The sequence below is a fragment of the Crocodylus siamensis genome, chromosome 4 (assembly GCF_052110815.1).
Source record: "Crocodylus siamensis isolate JL-2025a chromosome 4, ASM5211081v1, whole genome shotgun sequence".
Classification (NCBI taxonomy): Eukaryota; Metazoa; Chordata; order Crocodylia; family Crocodylidae; genus Crocodylus; species Crocodylus siamensis.
In genome coordinates this window covers 231,098,104-231,120,764 of record NC_143398.1, presented here as the reverse complement: position 1 = coordinate 231,120,764, position 22,661 = coordinate 231,098,104, and the positions used below count along the sequence as shown (strand labels likewise).

The 22,661-nt window shown below is 42.7% G+C and overlaps 1 protein-coding gene across 1 annotated transcript in view; it reads right to left on the bottom strand.

The window, feature by feature from the left end:
* Positions 1-241: 241 nt before the first annotated feature.
* TMEM163 (transmembrane protein 163) overlaps positions 242-22,661 on the bottom strand; it is a 217,716-nt gene continuing 195,296 nt past the window's right edge. The window contains exons 7-8 of the mRNA XM_090045877.1: positions 4,629-4,770; positions 242-2,731 (exon numbers count right to left, since the gene is read on the bottom strand). Of these exons, the coding sequence (XP_089902003.1) occupies positions 2,671-2,731; positions 4,629-4,770 (203 nt within the window). The 3' untranslated portion in view covers positions 242-2,670. The remainder of the gene's footprint in view (positions 2,732-4,628; positions 4,771-22,661) is intronic.

Genomic DNA, 22,661 nt, shown 5'->3' with positions numbered 1-22,661 from the left:
GAAAAGCCAAAGCTCAGTGGTTTCTATATTGCACTAATCACATCAGAAGTTGGGAAATATTTTGATTTTCCTCTTACTCCTGACCCAAAATATCTGGTGTTGGCCCCCTGTTGAGTCTGTCTGGTTCAGTATCCTATCTAACTCAATGCCATTCCCATTCTCCTTCAACCAAGACATGAGACTGATGAGGGCTGGAGTGTTAAGCCACTTGGGTGTCAGCAGCGATCTGCTAGAAATGAATAGTTCTCCAGTGCCGGTAGCTCAGTGATTCCATGGACTGAAGAATATTTGTGCTTAAGACATTTAAATCACCAGCCCTTAACCTCTGTTCTATCAATCCCCACCAGGAACCACAAGTTACTGAAGACAGACGATGATTGGAAAATTCTTAACTCTAAACAAGAGCTTGGTAAACGCTGATTTACTTCATGCTTTGGAGAACTTTCTGGAGGACTGCAGTTCACAATATGTATTTGCTGTTTTTAACAAAAAATCCAACTTCTGCCAAATGCACAATGCATTCCATTACACTGCTCTTTTGGGGGAATGTCACTTTTTTCACAATTTTTCACTTTCTAGTCCTAAACTGCATGGGTGTAAGCATACATGCCAAACCACAGGAGATGAATGAACCGTTACAGATGCATCCAAATCAAATGTCAAAACGAGGAAAGAGGCAGAAATGGCTGAAGTTCACTTGCTTCTTCCACTGATCCCTTCCAAATTTTCTATACTCTAGGACCTACAGAAACATGGCCAGGGGCTATCAGCACTTTCATATATCTGTCCCCTATTACATTCCTTTATATATCCATCACTGAGCCACCCGTTTTGCAAGGGGAAGAGCCACTAGATGAAGACTGCTCCAAGTTGGATAAAACCAGAGAGTGGAAAAGCTAAGAAGTCCCATAGCGTATTCCCTGTGCCCTTTTTCCAGGATCTCCCACTGGTGGGCAAGCCCTCCCACTTTTTTCCCTGGAAGAAATGGAAGCCCCTTCTACACATTACATTTATGCTGCAATTAATATGCCATAAAATGGCAAACCAGAACATTTTTATGGCTATAAAGAATGTACATATAATGTAAAAACATTTTTATGGTAGCCTTGTATGGTACCTTAAATTGAACATGTGGCAGGGGCCAACAATTAGTTGATTTTTTTTTTTTGGCTCTGACCAGCCTGGAACTAGCCCTGGGTGCAATCCAAGCCAGCGCAGACAATCAGCTGCCCCGGACCTGTGGGCAACCAGCTTTCAACTTGCTAGTGCAAGGGTTGCCTGGGATCATGAAAAGTAGAAAGGGCAGAATTGAGATCTGATCCCCAGTCCCAAAATCACACCTTCTTGCCATGCGCGTATGACATAGAAGATAACACTTCAGCCAGAATTAAACAGCTTTCTCTTTATCACTGTCTTTCCTGACGGTACATCAGCTCTCATGCATGCGGTTCCAGAACCCACGCACGTTCCCTGCGCTTGACGTGGTACGATCGCTTATACAGGTCAGAACAAGACAGCTGCTTTTTTTAATCCACTTGGAAACCAATAGGAGGTCACAATTTTGACTCGCTTTTCCATGCACCTTGAAATGTACAAAGTATAAAGTAAGTGGCAGTAGCCAGAGAATCAAGTTTAATGGGCTGTTATACAGGAAGACTTTGTTTTAGATTTGGTTCTAGTTTTTAATTACAGGTACTGTATAAAATAGATAATGATTTTATTGATTATACATCATGATTCTTGTGTATTATAGCAGGATACTAAGAAATACATAAGAACGTATGGTGGAAGGTGAACAATGTTTTACAGAATAATCTAAATCTAACAGATATATCTCACCACCAATTTGAAGTCATCACTGCTGTACCATCATCAGACTACAGAGCAACCACATAGTCACACACACTGGTACATCGGTGTATAATACAGTAAAAGCTTGAGGACTACATTTCTCAAACAGGTTTTCCTCTTTAGGTTTCTTTTTGGCTTTTGTTTGTACAGTAATACCACAGGCTTGTTTGGACCATGCAAGGCATTATGCTGTGTGTTACTTCTTAAAAATAGAATTTGCCCTTGAAAAGGCATGAGGTTAAGATTTTATATTAAACTTTCTGATAACAAAAACGTGTAGGGTTTGTGTTGTTTCTTTCCAGTGAAATCCGTCCTCTTAAAGCAAGAGGGGTTGAGAAAAAAAAAATCTTATTACTTCAGTGCTTTAAGCTACACACTTTTTAGTGTCCGTAATCTACATAATGCAACCTTTAGTGGTTAGCTGAAGAGGTTAGCGATGGCTGTAATTCAAAGTTACAGCACACGTCTGGGCTAACATTTTTAAAAAAAAAATTGGCACCTCTTATTTACACACATCGGTAGGAACAATTTCACTCTGGAACGCGGACTACGGCAGCTGGTTTAGAACTGCAAACTGTACGTTGTGTACTGTCACAGGATTCAATAGCATACTTGAAAGGAAAATGCTGCTGTTTTGTTGAGTTCTAAGCAGTGTGCACATTTGCCTGTTATACAGAGAGATTTCCCATTAAAACAAACATTAAAAGAAAATATACAACGGGAAACAAACTGCATATTCAGTAAAAGACCACTGGCTCCACTTGCCAAAACATATGATACTACAGTTTACAGTCTTTACAGCGGAGAGGGGATTCATCTTCATTCAAACATTTCGTAGTGGCGTGTTTGCCTTACGCGAGGGACCATATCAATAAGCAGCCTGCAAAGGAAAGCACAAGTAACTTTAATAGAGTCGCAGGGGGAGAGCACAGGGGGTTTCATCAGATCTCATCTTTTCAGTGCTGATCTGAAGGCCCCCACCTAGAGACGATACCAAGCTATGGGGAGGCATAAGGATCAGGGAGGGGATCCAGTGTTTACTTCCCTCTGCCCCCTGTCAAGACTGCTTTGAAAAAAACCCTTTACCATAAAGGAGAGAAAATGGCAAGGGCAGCACTTCTCAGTACAATCAGTTTAGTCACCAGAATTAAAAAAATGTGGCTGGTGGGCCACGTCTCAGCAAAGATCCTTTTTGCCAAGATCTACTGCCCAGCAATCTGGAGTCCATTCAAATGGCTCATAGGTCTCCACCTCCATTCCTTTTTTGCCTAGGAAGTAAGCGATGGGGAAAAGCCAAACTCAAAAACTTTAAAATAAGTTTGTAAAGAGGTTTGCAGTTCTTTCCAGCTGGGCAATGAAATTGATGTCAAGCTTTCATTTAATTTCAACAGGGTTGGAAAGAAATTCAGCTCTGATCTTTGGGTATACGCACTGATATATTCTGGGGAGTTAATAGGGAGGCCAATATTAAGTTTGTTATTTAAATACAGTTCTAGTCTTAGTTACGGAACAACTATGAGTGATACCTTCCTATAATTTCACACCAAGATGGGCTGAGAAATGTCATCAAAATATTTGGGAGGAAATTCTGCCCAGGAACTGTGGCAGTGTTTGAAGTATCTCAGATCCAGAGGATCACACATACAAAAGGGATTTTACCTAAAATAAGATTTAAAAAAAAAAAAAAAAAAAAACCTTTTAAAATATTTTCCTTTTTTTTTTTCTTGACTTCCCTCTAATGCGTACAATATGGCCTAGCTCTTCTTTAAGCTCCCACCCACCCAACTCTGTCTTAGTGTTGACAGCTACTGTCTGAAGTTCAAAGATTTATTTCAGAGGAGTTATATAAACCTCTGACAAGGCTTATTATTCTTGAACAAAACATTGTCAAAGCTGGTATGTTGGGTACAGCAAATACCTACCAGCAGACAATGTTAAAAGCAAAATGTAATTAAATTACAGGAAAGGTCTCTATTCCATTTCTCTGTTCTATTTCCACTGCAAAATTAGGTTTGACATTGTTTTGTTCTTCAAATTCTAACAATTCATCTATTAAAGAAAAAAATTTGGGAATATTTTGTAGATGAATAAATGAACAAATATTCCAGAGAGACGAGGTGTTCATGGCACTGGTACAGAGACTCTCCTTTACCCCCTGGTTGTCTTTTTTGTAGCTAGAGCCTTTGGATCAGATTCTGCTCTACCATTGGACACGTAAATGCCACTTTTTCCTCCTGCTCGAGTCCTTTAAAATCCATTACTTGATCTACTTTTGTAACACACAGTCATCCTTAGCCTCGTAAAAAGAGCAGCAAAGAGGAAAATGAGTAACAAGTTTTCAGGAACTCCAGCAGAGTGGAATAGGATATCCCGTGGGTGTCCAAGTCCACTTGGGTGCCTAACAGGTAAAATAAGATCTTGCCCTTTGTTCCGCCTGCCACCGAACCTAACAGAGATATCATCACTTCTTGTCCCTGAAGCTAGCCACCCTCCAGCTCGCATCCACTTGTGCATGAGCTGCTTACCAGAAAATTAACAACTTCTTTCACGCATCATTGACTCCAGTAATTTTACAAGACCTGTCATAATATGATGAGAGCTGCCAAGCAACAAGGTCCAAGGGAATTGGTGAGCTACCAACAGCGTGCATCGGCACACACACTCCACATGAAGAACGCTTGTGTTCATTAACATCCAAACAGCTAACACGTACAATCATGTATTGCATAAAGATGGTTGCCGACAGAGCAGAAGGAAACATAAGAAGCTTAACTCACTTGATTCCATAGGTGAGTATTGTAAGTCCAATTAGGACTCCTATACTGCCATCCAGGTACCAAACAGAAGCATTGTGTTTAAAAACTTCTGCACTGAGAAGGATAGAAAATCCCATTACTCCACCTACAAGAGAGTTGAAACCTACAAGAGAGGAAATAAAACAAATCAATAAAGGAACCGACCTTCTTGGCATCAGCTTTCACCACGGCAGCTAAGAGGAGACTGCCTGAGAAGAGCTAGGCCGGCGCAGGTGCGGCTAGAGGGCGAAGACACGGTAAGGTACCAGACAGTAGAGCCCGGTGAAAGTTGTGCCACACTGAGGCAGTTTGTCATTGCCAAAGTTACAGGTTACTAAGAGGCTTCATTTGGAAAAAGCAAATTATGAATGTTCACTATCTCCCCCATATTTCCCAGTGGCCATCATTGTTTTTCATATCCAGAGTGAATAACTCGCTTCCCCCCACCCCCACCCCAATATACTAGGGGTCAGCATTTTTTCTCCTTTTCAGTCTTCTGGTCAGTGAGTCTTTCCTTAAGTTCAGTGGTCAGTGTCATTCTATGTTCACAATGTTGCACATCCACAAAATGAAACCAAAGGTGATCCATATCATTGATGTTCTTGCTTCGTTCCTACCTGGTTGAATGGAGTATCAGACTTAACTGTTTTGTGTCAAACTGGTTATGCAAAGGCTGCCCAGCCCCCTTCCTGGTTTAAGATAAACCAGACTCCCCTAGCATCCTGGCATGCTCTCTGGGCTCAGTGGGGCTCTGCTCCACAGCAGGGCTGCCCCTCATGGACTGCAGGCAGCTCACCCCCCCCACACACACACATACTACTCCCTGCTAAGCAGGTATTCCCCTCTCCCTTGCGGAGAGGTGTCTATGTATTAGCTAACAGACCACATGGTGGCTACAGTCCCTGCTGAATCAACAGGTAGCTGGTAATGTCCCTCTGTTGTTTTCTTAATGGGGTGATAAACACTGTTATCAATTCCCCCCTGGGCTAATCAGAGTGTCATGCTGGGGCCTGGCCACACCCCACCCTCAGCTCAGCCCTATGCAAGGGAAGGGAGGGCTGCTCTAGCACCCTCCAGCTTCTAGCCTGAGCCACTTCGGGCATGTGCTGGCATTTCTGGGATGTCTTTGCAGTTACAAAGTGATGCCTAGCCAGGTTAGACTAACCTGCAAAGATTGAATCAATTCAAGCTCAGGCTTTTTGAATGTCTGTCTCTAACCTTAATAACAAGACTGCTTAAACTGCTTCCCATTTGGTCCCCAAATATATCATAAGGTCTTCATGGCTGTCACTCACAGGCTTAATAAAATTCTTTTTAAATTAAATTAAACTTTTATGTCCTCTTTTAACCTGTAAGATTGCCCTTTTGGGTGGCTTTTGTTTCCTGGAGCCTTTATGTGCACGGCATCTATTCTCACAACTGCTGCCAGGCACAGATAACATTGTATAGATGCAGAACTGAGCTTCTAAGGGCTAGAGCCAATAAGGGACATGGTCAGAACACCCCCAGCTGTGTTTTAAATCAATCAGCTCTGCTCAGTTCTTTGAAAAAAGAGCCTACACTCAGGAGAAGAGTCCAGGCTGCAGGTCAGGATGTTCAATGCTGCTTGCATAGTGCAAGTCCTAGTAACTAAATCTACTGGTCCATCAGCCATGATCACGGAGACTGCCAGTGGTGCCATCTTGTATACTCTATTGTTCTCAACAAGAAACCTTCACATAGCTCAGCACTTAGAGATACTCAAAGAACTTCACAATCATTGATTGACTGAAGCCTCCCCCTGCTCCTGTGACAATCATTGACTGACTGCTCCTGTGACAGGTAAGTGGAGTTAAAACACCCGTTTCATACATGGATAAACTGAAGCACAAAAATATAAGCATGGATGGAACCTCCTGGATCACTAAGTCCCCTGTTATTACAGGCAGACGTATTACCTGGTTTGCATGAATAGATCAAGTCAGAGGTATAATTTGCCCCAAGTTACACAGAAGTTTAGGACAGAACTGAGTAGCTGCCTCCTGCTCCAAGCCCTAAACTAGCTCATCTGCTTTATTAGGGGCTTTGCAGGGAGGAATTTTGCATTCTCACAGTGAAGAACTGCAAGCTATGGCCTTTTCCAGACTGGATCTAGCTGTCCTTTTGAAATGATTATCCTGTCCCTCTCCCACCAAATGTACTTGTTCCCTAACAGCCATTTTTTGGTCGTTTGTCCAATCTAGCTTTAAATGCCCCAAAAAAGGGGCTTTCACCTTTTCCATGTGGGAGATTATTCTACAGGCTAACACATCTCAGAGTCTGGAAGTTGTTCTGACATTTTCATCACATACTTTTAAATTTTACTCTCTCATTCTTCCAGCTGATGTTTCATTTTGCCCATCAAGTAGGACATGCTGTTATGTTCTCTTTGGGTCTGGCTGGAAGACAAAATTCCTTCTTGTGAAAAAGTTTGAAGTTTTTTGCAATGGGAAAAGGCAGGGACAAGCATCTTAGTAGCTATAGCAAGTATCGGAGGTTCATCTCAGGTGACTGCCTTAATCAATGAGCTACTGGTTATTTTGGGGTGGGTTTTTCTTTCCTCTCTGGATCAGAAATTCTGTCTTTGACCACAGAAATTTTCTGTCAAATCTAATGTTTCCATTAACTGTTTTGGTGTCAACAAATAGCATTTTCTATCTCAAACCATCATTCTGTTGAAAAATGCCCTACTGGTTTTATCGTTTTTAATGTCCTATTAGTTTGATTGCATGCACTTCACACTTTTAAGCTTTTAAACTCTTTTATCTCAGTCCCTTCTCCTACATACTTTGTGTTGTTGTTCTCTGAGCTCTCTTGTATTTATCAGTATCCTTCTGGTAACATGCAGAGAAGAAAGAGAAACAGAATAATTGCTGAACTCTTGTGTTCCTGACATTTGAGTTGTGAATATCATGGCCTTTGGGCTAACTGTTGCTTGTTTACATTTACACTGATTTCTGCAAAGCTGCTTCCGAGGCAGGAACAGACTTCATTCATTTCCTGGTTCTAAATATTTGAGCATTTAAATACTATAGGAATACATTTGCATTGACCTTCTCCCTCCAATTACTCATGCTCCTAAGACTTAGACATTTTCTAAAATCCCACTCCCCATGCTTTTGAGGATATGCTTAAAAATGGTATCTAGGTTACAAATGCTCGTAAGTGGAACAAGCAGCAACAATCTGGGAATGACTGAGCCATTATTGAGTGTTTTCTCAAACTGTTGCACTCTGTGAGCTTAATATGACTTAAATTATGCGCCAAGAACTTTTAAGGTCAACCTGCCCTTGATTACCTGTAAGATGTCTAGTGGAAACTGTGCAAATATGATGGGAGAATTGGGCCATTAGATTCAAACTAAAATTAAAATAATGGTCTATACTAGATAATATTCTGAAATATGCAAATATATTTAGTAGGGCTGAAGTATTGTTGTCGCCAGGACAGGAAATATTCTCTCCCAGAAACACGTGAGAAGTAGCTCTGAATCCCAGCTGTACCCTCCAACGTATCTACTACTCCCCCCAGCGTGGTGTCATCCGCAAACTTGCTGAGGCTGCACTCCATCTCATCTTACAGACCACTAATGAAGATATTAAACAAAACTGGTTTAATTGGACTGACCACTTGATACTGGCTGCCAGCTAGACAGCGAGCCATTGATCACTACCCATTAAGCCCAACAATCTAGCCAGCTTTCTATCCATCTTACAGTCCATTCATCCAACCCATATTTCCTCAGCTTGATACCGTGGAAGACGGTATCAAAAGCCTTGTTAAAGTCAAGATATATCATGTCCACTGCTTTCCCTGCATCCACAGAGCCAGGTATCTTAACACAGAAAGCAATCAGGTTGGCCAGGCATGACTTGTCCTTGGTGAATACAAGCTTTGGTACCTGGCATGATAAGGCTCTCCCTCCCTCCTCTGGCTTCTGCTTCCTGCATCTACTCCTGGGTGGAGTGAGATGGAGCTAGGTGGTAGAAGAGTGTTGCACATGCAGTGGAGGAAATCCAGGCTGCCCATGCTGCAAGAGGAAAGCCATGCACACATGCACATGAGTCTGTACGGTACTGTATGCACTGTACACACTGTGCATGCATAGCAGTAAAAGGTCAAGCTTTCCAGGCTGTGCACATGGCAGAGGAGAGATGAGCGATACACATGGTTGGGGGGTGGAGGGGAGCCACGCCGCCCACATGGTAGGAGGGAGATGAACTGGTGTTCAATATAGACAAATGCAGGGCACTGCACCTTGGGAGAAGGAATCCATAGCATACACACCGCCTGGGGAGCTCCCCTCTTGAAAGCACAGGGGCAGAACAGGATCCAGGAGTCATTATTGACTCCAAGATGAACGTGAGCCGCTAATGCCAGATCGCAGCCAGCAAGGCCAGCCATATCGTGTCATACATCCAAAGATGCATCTCAAGCCGGTCCAGAGAGGTGATGCTTCCCCTCTATGAGACTTTGGTCAGGCCGCAGTTGAAGTGCTGCATCCAGTACTGAGCACCGTACTTCAAGAGGGATGTGGCCAGCCTGGAGATAGTTCAGAGGAGGGCCACCTGCTTGGTGAGAGGGCAGCAGGACAGGCCCTATGAGGGGAGACTGAGGGACCTGAATCTGTTCAGCCTCGGCAAGAGGAGGCTGAGGGGGGACCTGGTGGTAGCCTACAAACTCATCAGGGGAGATCATCAGCAAATAGGCAGAGCCCTTTTCTCCCCATCACCACCTGGGGTGACGAGGAACAATAGTAATAAGCTGATGGAGAACAGGTTTAGGTTAGAGATCTGGAGGAACATTTTACAGTTAGGGTGGCCAGAATCTGGAACCAGCTTCCCAGGGAAATGGTCCTGGACCCTACCTTGGGCAAATTCAAGAGGAGGTTGGATAATCATAGACTCCAGACAGGTGAACCCAGCATTCATTCCTGCCTGTGGCAGGGGGTCAGGCTAGATGATCTGTTCAGGTCCCTCCTGGCCCTAGCTACTATGAAACTATGACTATGACACTGCCCGCACAGTACGGGGAATGCTGGGGTCTGTGCCCCCTCCCCTGCCCCCCACCTGATCTAGCCTAATGCCCTGTACAGATACAGGACTCATCGTCCTTAAGCCACCTGACAGAGACACCATCTGCCTCCTCTTGAAAATCTTTCACCTAGGTAATTTTTTTCATTGTCCAGTTAGGGCATCTTTCCTGAGATTAAATCTAAATTTGTTTTGCTGCAGTTTACAGCCATTCCTTCATGTCCAACCTTCTGTGGCAAGGGCAAACAATTATTTAACCCACTCTTTACAGCAGCCTGCTGTCCCGTCTCCCCTTACATCCCTCTCCTCCAGGCTAAACATACCTAGTTCTTTCAAATGCCTTCATTTGACTTCTATCCAACACTTTTATCATCTCTGACATTTGACTTAGTATCTTCTCCAGCTGCTTCTCTACATCCTCCTTAAGATGTGGTGCCCAGAACTTGGCACAATACTGCTGCTGAGGTCTAACCAGCACTGAGCATAATGACACTATCACCTCCTATGTTTTGCATACGGTTCTTCTGTTGGTGCAGCACATTACATTTGCTTCATTTTTTTCCAGAAGCAGCAGCATATTGCCAACTCACACTGAGTTTGTGATACACCGTGACCCCACAAAATCCTTCTCAGCAGAGTTACTGTCTAGTCAGTTAGTTCCAATTCTGTGTTTAAGCATTTGGCTTTTATTTCTTATGTTTTTGTCTCTGTTGGATTTCATTTTGTCATCTATAGCCCACTTCTGTAATTTATTAAGTTTCTTTTTTTAAAGTCTAATCCCTGCCCGCAACGTATTACAACCCTCAGGGTTTTCTGTCATTGGCAAACTTGATCAGTAAGCTCTGAATTCTTGCATCCAAATGATCGATGAAAATGTGAAATGGTATGAAAGCCAGAACAAACCCCTCTGGAATTTCTCCCATTTACTTATGAAAATGTCACATGGAGCTTTATCAAAGGCTCGACTGAAGTCTGTCATGTCCACTGCATTTTCTTCCTCAACCAAACCAACAAAGGTAGAGTAAACCCCCCTCTCCTCACATTCATTCCTGATAAACTTCTGCTGAAAAATTTTCTTGCTCCAAAATGATAAACAGAGTTAGACAGGAATCTAATTTCCATTTCATAAAAAGTTTGTGATTTCAATCTTTTTCTATTGCAAAATTTAAAATCCTAGGGAAAAAAACTCTGACAGGGTTATTTGGGGGCTATTGAAATAAAATCGATCAATAAAGTGAAACACTTTTGTTCCAATTTGACCTTTTTTTAAACTTTTTTAAATGCATAAAAACAATTAATTTCATTCTGAAAAATCATATAGAAGTGTGAAATCAAAATCCTCTGACAAGATGCTGAAATAGAAAATTTCAATATTAGCAAACCACTTTTTATTTCTATTTAAATGATTTTTTGTTGGAACGGACTTGTTTGTAAATGGTTTTATTTTGATGAAAATAGTATCAGTCACTGTAAAAACCATTTCAATACAAAGATTTCTGACCAGCTTTCGTTCTCAGTGTACAGCAACTTCCTATGTCAAAGGGAGCTGCACTCCTTCGAAGAAAGACGGTGCATATTTCAGCCAATCAAGTGTCATTCTGTATGACATGCAATTTATCTTGGAAAGATGAACTTACTGTCTACGATTGTCATGTTTCATGGTTCAAGCTTTGTCAGATAACAGAAATGTATGAACAAAGAAGTCATTTCTCAGGATAAGAGAGAAAGATCAATTCATGGCCACAATCAAGGGAGCCTGAAAAGAAGTGAAACCACAAAATAGAGAAAAACAATCTTTTCAAGAGGCTGATGATAAAATGTGTGAGCACTGATGTTTCTGCTGACTCCACAGCTGCTCTAGCTTAATTCTGAAGACCACATGAACCTCTGTGAAATGTATTTAGTATTTAGTGATGAGATTCTTTGAGGTTTTCACCAGTTTTAGAAACATCTACTAATCAGTTCCAGGCCAACTGGATCATGGAGATTGTATTAAAGCTTTCACTTCAGTTATATCACAAGTGCACAGTCTTCTCCTACTAATGTCTCAGGTGTGTGACAAGTCAGATCTTGGTCAAATAGGCTGTTACACCTGTTGAGCAATAGACTTGTTTTCATTAAAACAGTTCAATGCAAAAGTTCCCCTTGTGCATTAATTCTCTCCAGGCTCCTTACAAATGTACTCACCAAGGTAAGGTGACAAACGGGGGAATTTGACTGGACATTTGTAGAAGGGGTTTGGTATGGTATTTGTCTGGCAAGTAATCAGCCTGGAGAGCCATGACTAGCTGTCTTCCCAGGACCCATCCCGTTCAACACTTTTATCAGATATCTTGATGCAGAAACCAAATGTGTGCTTATGCAATCTGTGAATGACACAAAGCTTGGAGGTACTGTCAATATGGTAGGGACTGGATACAGGAAAAATCAGATTTCCTTCTAAAGTGAAGCATTAAAAGGGGTATGAAGTTTAGTAAAATTATGGGCAAAGTTGTGCACTTTAATCAGAATTGTTATAAAACAAGGGTTCAGAAGATCAAGCCAACAGAGGAAGAAAGGGACCTGAGAATACTGGTTAACTATAGGATGATCATGAACCACCACTGTGCTAGAGCTGTGAAAAAGTATGCAGCAATTCTACGTGTATCAGGACAGATATGTTTGATAGGCACCAGAAGCAATAATAACGCTGTACAAGGCAGCTAAGACAGCATGTAAAATACCATATTTCCTTTTACAAAACATGCACCTTTTTTCAGAATTCAGCTGCTAGAAATTGGGGTACACATTATAATCAAGGAAATACAGTAACAGCAATTTTTGCCACTTAAGTCTTGGCATGGGAAAAGCAAAAGTAAAGCTGCCAGTGATGCATGCTGGACTTCCTAGCTTCTGACTGTGGATACGTCCTTTCCTCCCCAACAGAGGCTCACAAGGAAAGATCTTTTTTTCTTCATTTTGCCTTTCAAAAGCAAGGTTTGTATTTTATTTGGGAGCGTATTGTATGTGAGAAAATACGGTATTTTGTAAACATCTGGTAACCCATGTTCAAGAAAAGATTAATTTACACTGGACACATTCTTCATTCCCTTAACCACCCAATAGATTTTATGGGCTGAGATTCAGCAAACTTGTCCTAAATGTTTAGCTTAGCAAAATGCAGGCTAAGGGAAGATATTACGTCTTATAAGTATGTTATTGGAACAAATATTAGGAAGGGAAAAAGGACCATTTAAACAGAGGTGGGCAATTATTTTGGGCGGAGGGCCGCTTACTGAGTTTTGGCAAGCCATCGAGGGCCACATGACAAGCAGCCAGGGGCAGATAAATATTAATTTTCTAAATTTTTAGGGGCCCTGTGGGCCAGACAGAATGGCCTGGTGGGCCTGCATTTTGCCCACCCTTGGTTTAAAAGGCAGAGAATGTTACTGGTACACGTTCAAAAGGATTAAAATAGTTTAATAACAGATTTAAACTGGACATTTTAAAAAGGTTTCTAGCTATTAACAGAAAGATTTGAGAATGTTCTTCCAACGTGCTGTAAGGGTAAAAAAGCTAAACTGCTCCAAGATGGATTGTGACAAGCTGATGGGAGGCATGTTCCTGGATCAGTAATCTGTACACGTGATATGTGAATTCAAGTATTTACAATCTCCAGTGTTGAATACAGTAGAAAGAATATTTACTATGTCTCACTCTTCCACCTTACCTCCCCTGTCTCTTTGTAGAGGTGTCTGGCTATCTTATACTTCAAGCTATCGGGTGCCATTAAGGGTCAGAAAGACATTTCCCTCCCCTGAATGCTTACAAGTTCCTGGAGGGAACAGGAGCTTTTCATAAATTCATAGACACGAGGGTCGAAGGGACCTCAACAGATCATCGAGTCCAATCCCCTGCCTAGGCAGGAAAGAGTGCTGGGGTCAGATGACCCCAGCCAGATGCCTCTCCAGCTGTTCTAGCTTTCTCTAAAACATTAGATATTGGCCACAGCTAAGGTGGAAGCTTTCACTGAGGTGTGCTGGAAGTCCTGCTGGTGCTTGGAAATCTTTCGGGTACATGGCGGGCAGGTCCTAATTTTACACACAAGGTCAAACCAGTAATTTTTCCCCCATCTTGGGGCAATAGGGACTGTGAGAGCTTTTGCCTTCTTAGTGTGAGGCATGATCTTGGGATCATCTGAGCACATATTAACCTAATAACTTATCCTCCATTTCAGAGCACCCTCATCTCTCCTGTTTTACTCATACCATGTTGTAAAGTAGAGAGAGGTAGTTCGAACTTTTAGTTTGAAGCCAGGTAGAAGGCAGGGCACCATGGTACTTTATAGACTGATTCAAGAAGCTTTCCTGGGTGACAGCCTACTAGCATCTGACAAAGATGGCTGCAACCCCCAAAAGTTTGTTTCTAGGAAGCAGTTAGTCTCTAAGATGCCACCCTGCCCTTCCTTCTGCACAGGGTACAGTTTGCTTGGTTTCGTTTTCGTCAGCTCTTTTGTGGGCGTGTTGTAGGTGATTCCTGCAATGCGCACGTTTTAGGACTCTTTGGACAAATCTTACTGAAGTGGATTCTTCCAAGGGTGATGGCTGTCTCGTGAAGTGTGCAGTTGTATCTCACTACTGTTTCTTGGGATTTCTGTTTCAGCTGTGGGAGTGTCTCACTAATTCACTAGTGCAACTGCTTTGCTCCTACAATTATTGGAGAAACATCTTTTCATCATTATAAACCAAAACAAGAAACAAACTTGTCCTGCCACATCAGCAAAGTGTGGGCTCCACTCCCCTTAGAAGCCCACATATAATTTCATCTTAGAGAAAACTTGCACTCCACCCTTACTTCCAACACTGGACCAAATCCCATCAAAAGAGGTACTATATACTCCCAGAACCACAAAAATAGGATGGGAAGCACCTCAAGAGGACATCTAGTCCATCCCCTGGTCCCAAAAATGAAGAACATATAACCAATTTATATGAAAGACTAGCCTCACCTGCTCTTAAAAAAACATTCAGCCATAGAGAGTCCAGTCTTCCTAGGTAATCTATTCCAACGCTGAGCTAACACTACAGTTAGAAAGGCTCCCTGGTTGCAGTTTATAAAACTTCCTTCTTTGCAAAAATTTTTTCCGTAGCTGAAGTTTTTGGATCATCCATACCGTTGCAATAACAGAAGGAGGCTGCCGTCCCTCACTCTGCCTGCATAGAGGGCTCCAGGAAGCTGCTGGTGCAGGCAATGTCGGTAATGGTGTTCGAGGCATTCAGAAATTCCTAATTTTGTAGGGCAGCAGAGGACCTTGCTGCTTTGGACAAGGAACTGACTGCCATTTTTTGCCACTGAAATAATTTTCTTTTTTGTCCTCTCAGCATGGGCTTTGGCAGAAAAAAAAATGGGGTGCAAGTTCCACATCCCCTTCTTCCCCCCAGTAACAATGAACTGCCCTGCCCCTCTAGAGCTACAATTCTCAGAAATCCTGTACTCTGACACACATTGCCAGGCCACACTCCTGCACACGGCCTTGTGCTGAAGCCAGGACGAGGGGATGGGTGAGAGAAGACTGCCCCGAGTGCACCGTCTGATGTTACGCCTGTGAAAGCACATGGTCAGCCCTGTTCCCCCTGGCACCTGTTGGTATCACAAGGTGTTTAGACAAATGCTTTGGGGGGGGGGGCTTTAATCACTCTAATTAAAGTGCCTAAGGCATCACATGTATGTGTCCCTGTGCTGAAAAATGGCGGCAGCGGCACTTTAACTAAATTCATTGAATAAGCTTTAATTAAAACACCCCCACCACCGTTTTTCAGCATGGGGACACTAATATATGTGAGATGCTGGAAACTGCTGGAGTGTGGTAATGACTCAATTAATTGCTGTAATTACAGCGCATTGGAGCAGCCTCGATGCATGTGTATAGGCACCCAAAGTGTAGAATGGCGCTTAGTTTTCTCTTCTGTAAACCAAACCCCGTTCTTCCAATCTTGTTCTCATGTGTCGTATATCTAGACTTCTATTTATTTTTATTGCTCTCTTTTGTTGGGCCCAAGACTGAACACAATACTCTAGCTAAAGCCTTACCAGTACTGAATAAAGTAGAAAGATCACTTCATATGTCTTACATCTAGGAGGGTCTTTCTTCACAGAATTTGACACTATGGACCCTGGTTCAGTTTGGGATCCATCATAACTTCCAGATTATTCTCTGAAAAATTGCTCTCTAGCTGGTCATTCCCTGATTTGTATTTGCACTTTTGATTACTCCTACATAAGTGTACTACTTTGCACTTGCTTGATTAAACTTTATCCTATTTATTTCAGATAAATTCTGTACTTGATCAATATCATTTGATTCTGTTATTAAAATGCTTACAACCTATCGCCATTTGAGATACAACTATTAGGTGCATGTATTCAGAGAAGTCCTCTCTATCATCTACAGTCTGGACATAGCCTCTACAGGCTGTTCATGACCTTGTCTCACACTTGACAGAAACAGATAACATGTCCCCCAGAGAAGTACTTTAGCAAATATTATGAAAAGCTCTGACATGAAGCTTGTTCTCAGAAACAAAATACAACATTGCTCATCATGCCTTTCTAACTATAATCTGGTCTCAAAGTCTCCTGTCTCGAGCAAGATTATTGACACGGTCAGAGCACCATCCCAGCAAAAAGCATCTTAGCCATCTTCAAAAATTCTCAGTCTAGTTTCAAGTCAGTGTTCGTCATACTCATTAGCAGAGGAAAATCAAAAGTGGACAACGAGGTGTGAACCAGAAGAAGAGTCCAGCTCCATCCTCTTTGGAATCATCCTTCAGGTAGTCGAAGACTGTCACTAGATCCCTCCTCACTCTTCTCTTCTCCACACCAAATAAAGCCAGTTCCCTCAGTCTCTCCTCACAAGTCATGTCCCCCAGCCCCCTCACCATTTTCATTGCCCTCTGGTGGATTGTCTCCAATTTGTCCATATCCTTTCTGTAGAGGGGGGCCCAAAACTGGACACAGTACTCCAGATGCGGCCTCATCAGTGCTGAATAGAAGTGAACAATCACTTCCCTCGATCTGCTTGCAACACTCCTACTAAAGTGGTCCAGTATGTCATTAGCCTTCTTCAAAAGGGCTCACAGTTGGCTCAAGGTGCAACTGATGTTGCAGTTAACAAAGGATGTGAAAGGTTTTTACAAGTATGTTAGAAACAGAAGAAAGATCAGGGAAAAGCTTAATGTCCACTGTAACCCCCAGGTCCTTTTCCAGCAGCAGAACTGCTGCTTAACCAGTCAATACCCAGTGTGTACTGGTATACGGGATTGTTCTGTCCTAAGTGCAGGACTTGGCACTTGTCCTTATTGAACCTCATGAGATTTCTTTTGGTCCAGTCCTCCAATTTGTCTAGGTCTCTCTGAATCTGAGTCCTACCCTCCAGTGTATCTTTTACCCCCTCCAGCTTTGTGTCATTTGCAAACTTGCTGAAGGTGCACTCCATGCTATCTTCCAGGATGTTGATGACGATATTGAACAAAACTGGCCCCAAGACCAACCCCCGCAGCATGCCACTTGACACCAGCTGCTAATTACACTTCAAACCATTGGTTACTACCCTTTGAGCCCAATAACCCAGCCAGTTTTCTATACACCTTACAGTCCATTCATCCAATCTGTACTTTCTCAGCCTGCTTGCAAGAATGTTGTGGATGGAAGTCTGTATCAAAAGCCTTGCTAAACTCAAGGTATATCATACCCACTGCTCTCCCCCATCCACAACGCCAGTCATCTCATCACAGAAGGCAATCAGGATGGTCAGGCATAACTTGCCCTGGGTAAAGCCATGCTGACTGTTCCAATCACCTTCTCCGAGTCCTTAGAAATGGATTCCTTGAAGACCTGTTCCATGACTTTTCCATGTAGTTTCCCAGATCCTCCATCTTCCCTTTTTTTAAAGATGGGCACTATATTTGCCCTTTTCCAACTGTCCAGGACCTCTCCTGATTACCATGAGTTTCCAAAGATAACAGCCGACAGTTCTGCAATCACATCGGCCTACTCCCTTAGCACCTTCTGATGCATCATATCCAGCGCCATGGACTTGTACATCTCCAGCTTGTCTAAATAGTCCCTAACCTGTTATTTCACTACTGTCTGCTGCTCACCTCCTCCCCAGACTGTGTTGCCAGGTGGAGTAGTCTGGGAGCTAACCTTGTTTGTGAAGACTGAGGTAAAAAAAGGCATTGAGTACTTCAGCCTTTTCCACACCATCTGTCATTTGAGTGCCTCCAACAATTAGTAAGGAACCCACACTTTCCCTGATCATTTTCTTGTTGCTGACATACTTGTAGAAACCCTTCGTGCCCCTTGCTAGCTGCAACTCCAGTCGTGCTTTAGTCTTCCTGATTTCATCCCTGCAAGCCTGAGCAATACTCTCGTACTCCTCCCTAATTGTTTGTCCAAGTTTCCACTTCTTGTAAGTCTCCTTTTTGCATGTTCACTCACTGAAGAGTTCCTTGCTAAGCCACGCTGGTCTTCTGCCACACTTGCTAGTCTTCCTGCACATCAGCAAGGCTTGTTTCTGCACCCTCAATAAGGTTTCTTTAAAGTACAACCAGGTCTCCTGGACTCCTTTCCCCCTCAGACTGGCCTCCCAAGGGATCCTGTGCATCAGATCCCTGAGTGAGTTAAAGTCTGGTTTTCTGAAGTCCAGGGTCCATGGAACATCCTATTTAAGTGTCTGCCTGGATGGTGGACTGTCCATGAAGGGTCTATATTTTGTGTCAAAATGTAGAAAAAAACAATGATTGCTGATGAAAAACAATATATAGTCAGCATTAGATTAATGCTTCACAGAAGTTCACTAATAAGTGTTGGGACATTACGGAAAAGGGAATAAACCTCTGACATTTTGTCCACAATAACCACAAGATGTCACCCTTATCCCACAAAAAGCCTGTTGACAGTGTATTCATTTGCTGGTTGCATGTAATATTTACTTATTAAAAAATGAAAATCTACCTTACAACCCCCCCACTGTTTTCTTTCTGTATTTTGCTTGGTAATTTTCCTCTAAAAGGAAAATAATGATTTTTAAGTCTGTTGATGTATTCCATAATTTTTAGTTGCTGGGTAGATTTAAATAAAAAATTGGAATGTATTTTCTAAAACTGGGTAAAGTAAGTGTTTTTCCCCACCTTGAGGAGTATACAAACCAAAGAGAACATATCAGGTGTTTTGTCCGTATGTCTTTTGTTATTTCCCTGTATGGTAATATGACATTTTATCCTGTCACTCATCAACAGTAAAACTTCCTGTGACAGTCACACATTGAACAGTAACCTTCCTCATATAAACCAGACTGAAGACCTAAATTATAATACCATATTTACTCAAATATAAGACCTCCCCAATAATTAAATTCTATATATGGAAAATATATAATTTTTTAAATAATTTTCCAGGTATAGAATCTATTGGAATTTTGCCTTGAATTTGTTCTCTTCCATTGCTACAGCAGGAACAATAAATCTGGGGGGTCAAGTAGTCCCTTGCTCTCAGCCTCCTCCCACAACTTCTACCCCCTCCCTGCAGCCTCTTCCCCCCATCTGATCATCAGATCCCGTCTCCCTGAGCACAGGAAAGCAGCAGCAAATTGGAAATCACTACAGCTAAAATAAACATAGCTGTTGCAAGTTACATATAGTACCCATAGACTTAGTTCATCCAAAATTGATGCAACTTACCTTTTTTTTTTAAAACTACTGCAGATTTTAACACAAGTACTCCATAAACACACTTTTAAGCAGCGCTTTTGTACCTACTTATAAAAAGTACAAACTTTCTTTCGTTTTTAAATAATTCCAAATTTCAACTGAGTAGAGCTCAATCGTTCATGATATTAGTCCAAGGCCAAAAGGCACATGATTTACCATATATTTCATTGAGTTGGGCCCAGAAGAGTCAACAGCATTTCAAGCCATGGGCACTCCACAGCTCAGCACTGCTCAGTACACACGTGTACTCCAGATAGCCCCCCACAGACGATCCATGTGTTAATTAGCCTGAGTCCTAGGAACCTCCAAAATTTATATGCAAATAAGATGCAGGGCTCCACCTCATGATGGCCAGGGCCACACTAATCATATGCAACAGGCTGAGAAAGCCACAGAGGGACTCTGGGTAAACTATTTGAGGCCCAGTTTGGTGATGTTTGCCAGACATTTAAGGCTGGTGAAGAAACAGAAAACTCTCCCCTTCCTCACTTACCATGAATTTCACCAACAATTTTCCTGCTACCCAGGCCTTTAATTTGAGTGCTATATTGCACTCAGGCCACTCTCCAGACCTTCACATCCAGGCTGGATCTAAATCTTATTGACTCTTCCAGTACATCACCTATAAAACTTGATCAGTCATACTCATACAGCTAAAACTTTTGCCAGGCCCTCACAATTCTTCATCCTAGCTAGTGCTATACCCTGGTCCCTTGCCTCGACAAATACAAGCTGGGTACACCTATATTCATTCAAAACACTGCTGCAAGGACTGTTTTTCCAGCTCCTCCTTTTTATCACACTATTCTCTCTGTATCTCTCAAATGGTTCCCATTCATCTACTCCAAGCACCAAAATCTTTCAAAGCATGGACCATTCTGGTTTGCCTTCAACCCACTGGTGAGATATCAGCTCTCGTTTCTGCTCTTTTCAGAGTAGCCATCCTTCTTTGTGCTTTCTCGTAAGGAAACATCCACAACCATTCCTGGACTCTCCATTGCTGACCTCCAAGTAGACTCCAAGATGAACATGAGTCGTTAGTGTGACGAAATCATCAGCAAAGCTAACTGCACTTTATCATGCATCAGTAGATGCATGACAAATAGATCCAAGGAGGTGCTACTTCCCCTCTATGTGGCACTGGTCAGACCACAGTTAGAGTACCGAGTCCAGTTTTGGGTGCCGTACTTCAAGAAGGATGTTGATAGACTTGAGAGGATCTAGAGAAGGGCCACTCGTATGGTTAAGGGCTTACAGGACAAGCCCTATGAGGAGAGACTGAGGGACCTGGACCCCTCAGCTTCCGCAAGAAAAGGCTGAGGGGGGATCTTGTGGCTGCCTACACATTCATTATGGGGAGCCAGCAAGGGATCAGAGACACTCTGTTCACCAGGGCGCCTCTTGGGCTAACAGACAGCAATGCTCAAAAACTGACAGAGAGCAGATTTAGGCTATGTATCAGGAAAAACTTCTTCACGGTAAGGGTGGCCAGAATTTGGAATGGGCTTCCAAGGGAGGAGGTGCTCTCCCCTGCCTTGAGGGTCTTTAAGAGAAGGCTGGACGGGCATCTGCCTGGGGTCATCTTACCCCAGCACTCTTTCCTGCCTAGGCAGAGGGTCAAACTCGATGTTCTGTTGAGGTCCCTTCCAACCCTCGCATCTATGAATCTATGACCTGAGTGTGCCTGTTCTTAGACAGCAACTTTTAAAAACAGATTTGAACGAGAAACTGCAAAACAAGAAATCATCCATAAACTGGATTGTGTTAAGTGTGGTTTAAACAGGGACCATGGATTCTTATCTCATTACTTCCGTTAGCTTTGGTATCTCCTTTTTCTCTATGAGTTTAATGATTGTTAGCTCATCTCTCCCAGTACTGTCCCCCTTCTCCCCCTGCCCCACTCCCTCCCCCCCCACCTTGTGTTTTGTATTCTTATTTTTCTCCTTCTTATACTCAGCTTTCTGCACATCCTTTCACAGCATCTGATGAAGTGACCTTCAAGCTCAAAAAAGCTTGTATTATTGGCATAAAATCAAAAGGATATAAATGGTTTATTAACAGATTTAGACTAGAAATTTTGAAAAAAGTTTTCTAGTAGGGGTGTGTGAAGCAGGCAGTATTCAATTAACTGATTTGGATCAGTCTTGATTCAATTTGGCTGAATCTGAAGCTTGAATCTGATTCAGAGAATCAGCAATTCAGCCATAGACGCAGCTTTATATGTTTTTTCTATGTACCTCAAGGTACCAGGTGTGGCTCATGAATGCTGAGATGGGGGGGTAGATGGAGCATCGCATGGACACGCGGTAGTTCTTCCCCATCCATGCCCCCCCAGCTCAGTGATCAGCCATGGGAGGACCCCAGGTGCCCCCCTGAGACCCAGGAGGATACAGTCACCGAGCCGGGGCGGGGAAGGAGGGGAGTCCCCCACGTGCTCCGTGGCAGATCTGGAAGTGAACCAGAAGTACTTATGGTGCACTTCTGGGTCCGCCACCAAGCGTGCAGGGGACCCTCTCCCCGCCCCCCCCCCCCCCCCCCCCCACTCCCATGAGATGCTCCATCTGCACCACCATCTCAGCATTTATGAGCTGCACCTGGTATCTCAAGGTACACAGACAAAACATATAAAGCTGTGTCTATGGCTGAATCATCGAATATCTCCGAATTGAATCAGAAGCTTTGGATTCTATTCAGAAAGATTAATGGGTCTCCAGATTCGATTCAGATTCGGAGATTCAGCTGACAAATTGGGCCAAATCTCCTCTGAATTGAATCAGTGACCAAAGCTTCACACAGCCCTAGTTTCTAGCTATTAAAAGAAAGGTTTTAGAATGGTCTTCCAAACAAAGTGTAGCGTAGGAGTAAAGGAGCTGAACTGCTTCAAGATGGAGCATGACAAGCTTATGGAAGGGATAAGATGACACTCCAGAAATGTTCTTGGATAAGTAATCTGTACATGTGATTATATTACACATAGCACTAGCTTTTGTTACATGAAGCTTGCTTTATCAGATGTTATAAAAGGACGCGCAGAAAGCGGAGTATAAGGAGGAGAGAGAAATTAGAATACAAAAGACAAGGGAGGATATTAAATAGAGCACAAATTTATATATCTACTTTGGTTAGTCTATAAGGTGCAAATCTACCCTAACATCCACAATGCCACTTGCTTCTACAGCGAAAATTTTTCCTTTTTTAAATGGCTCCTTAAAATC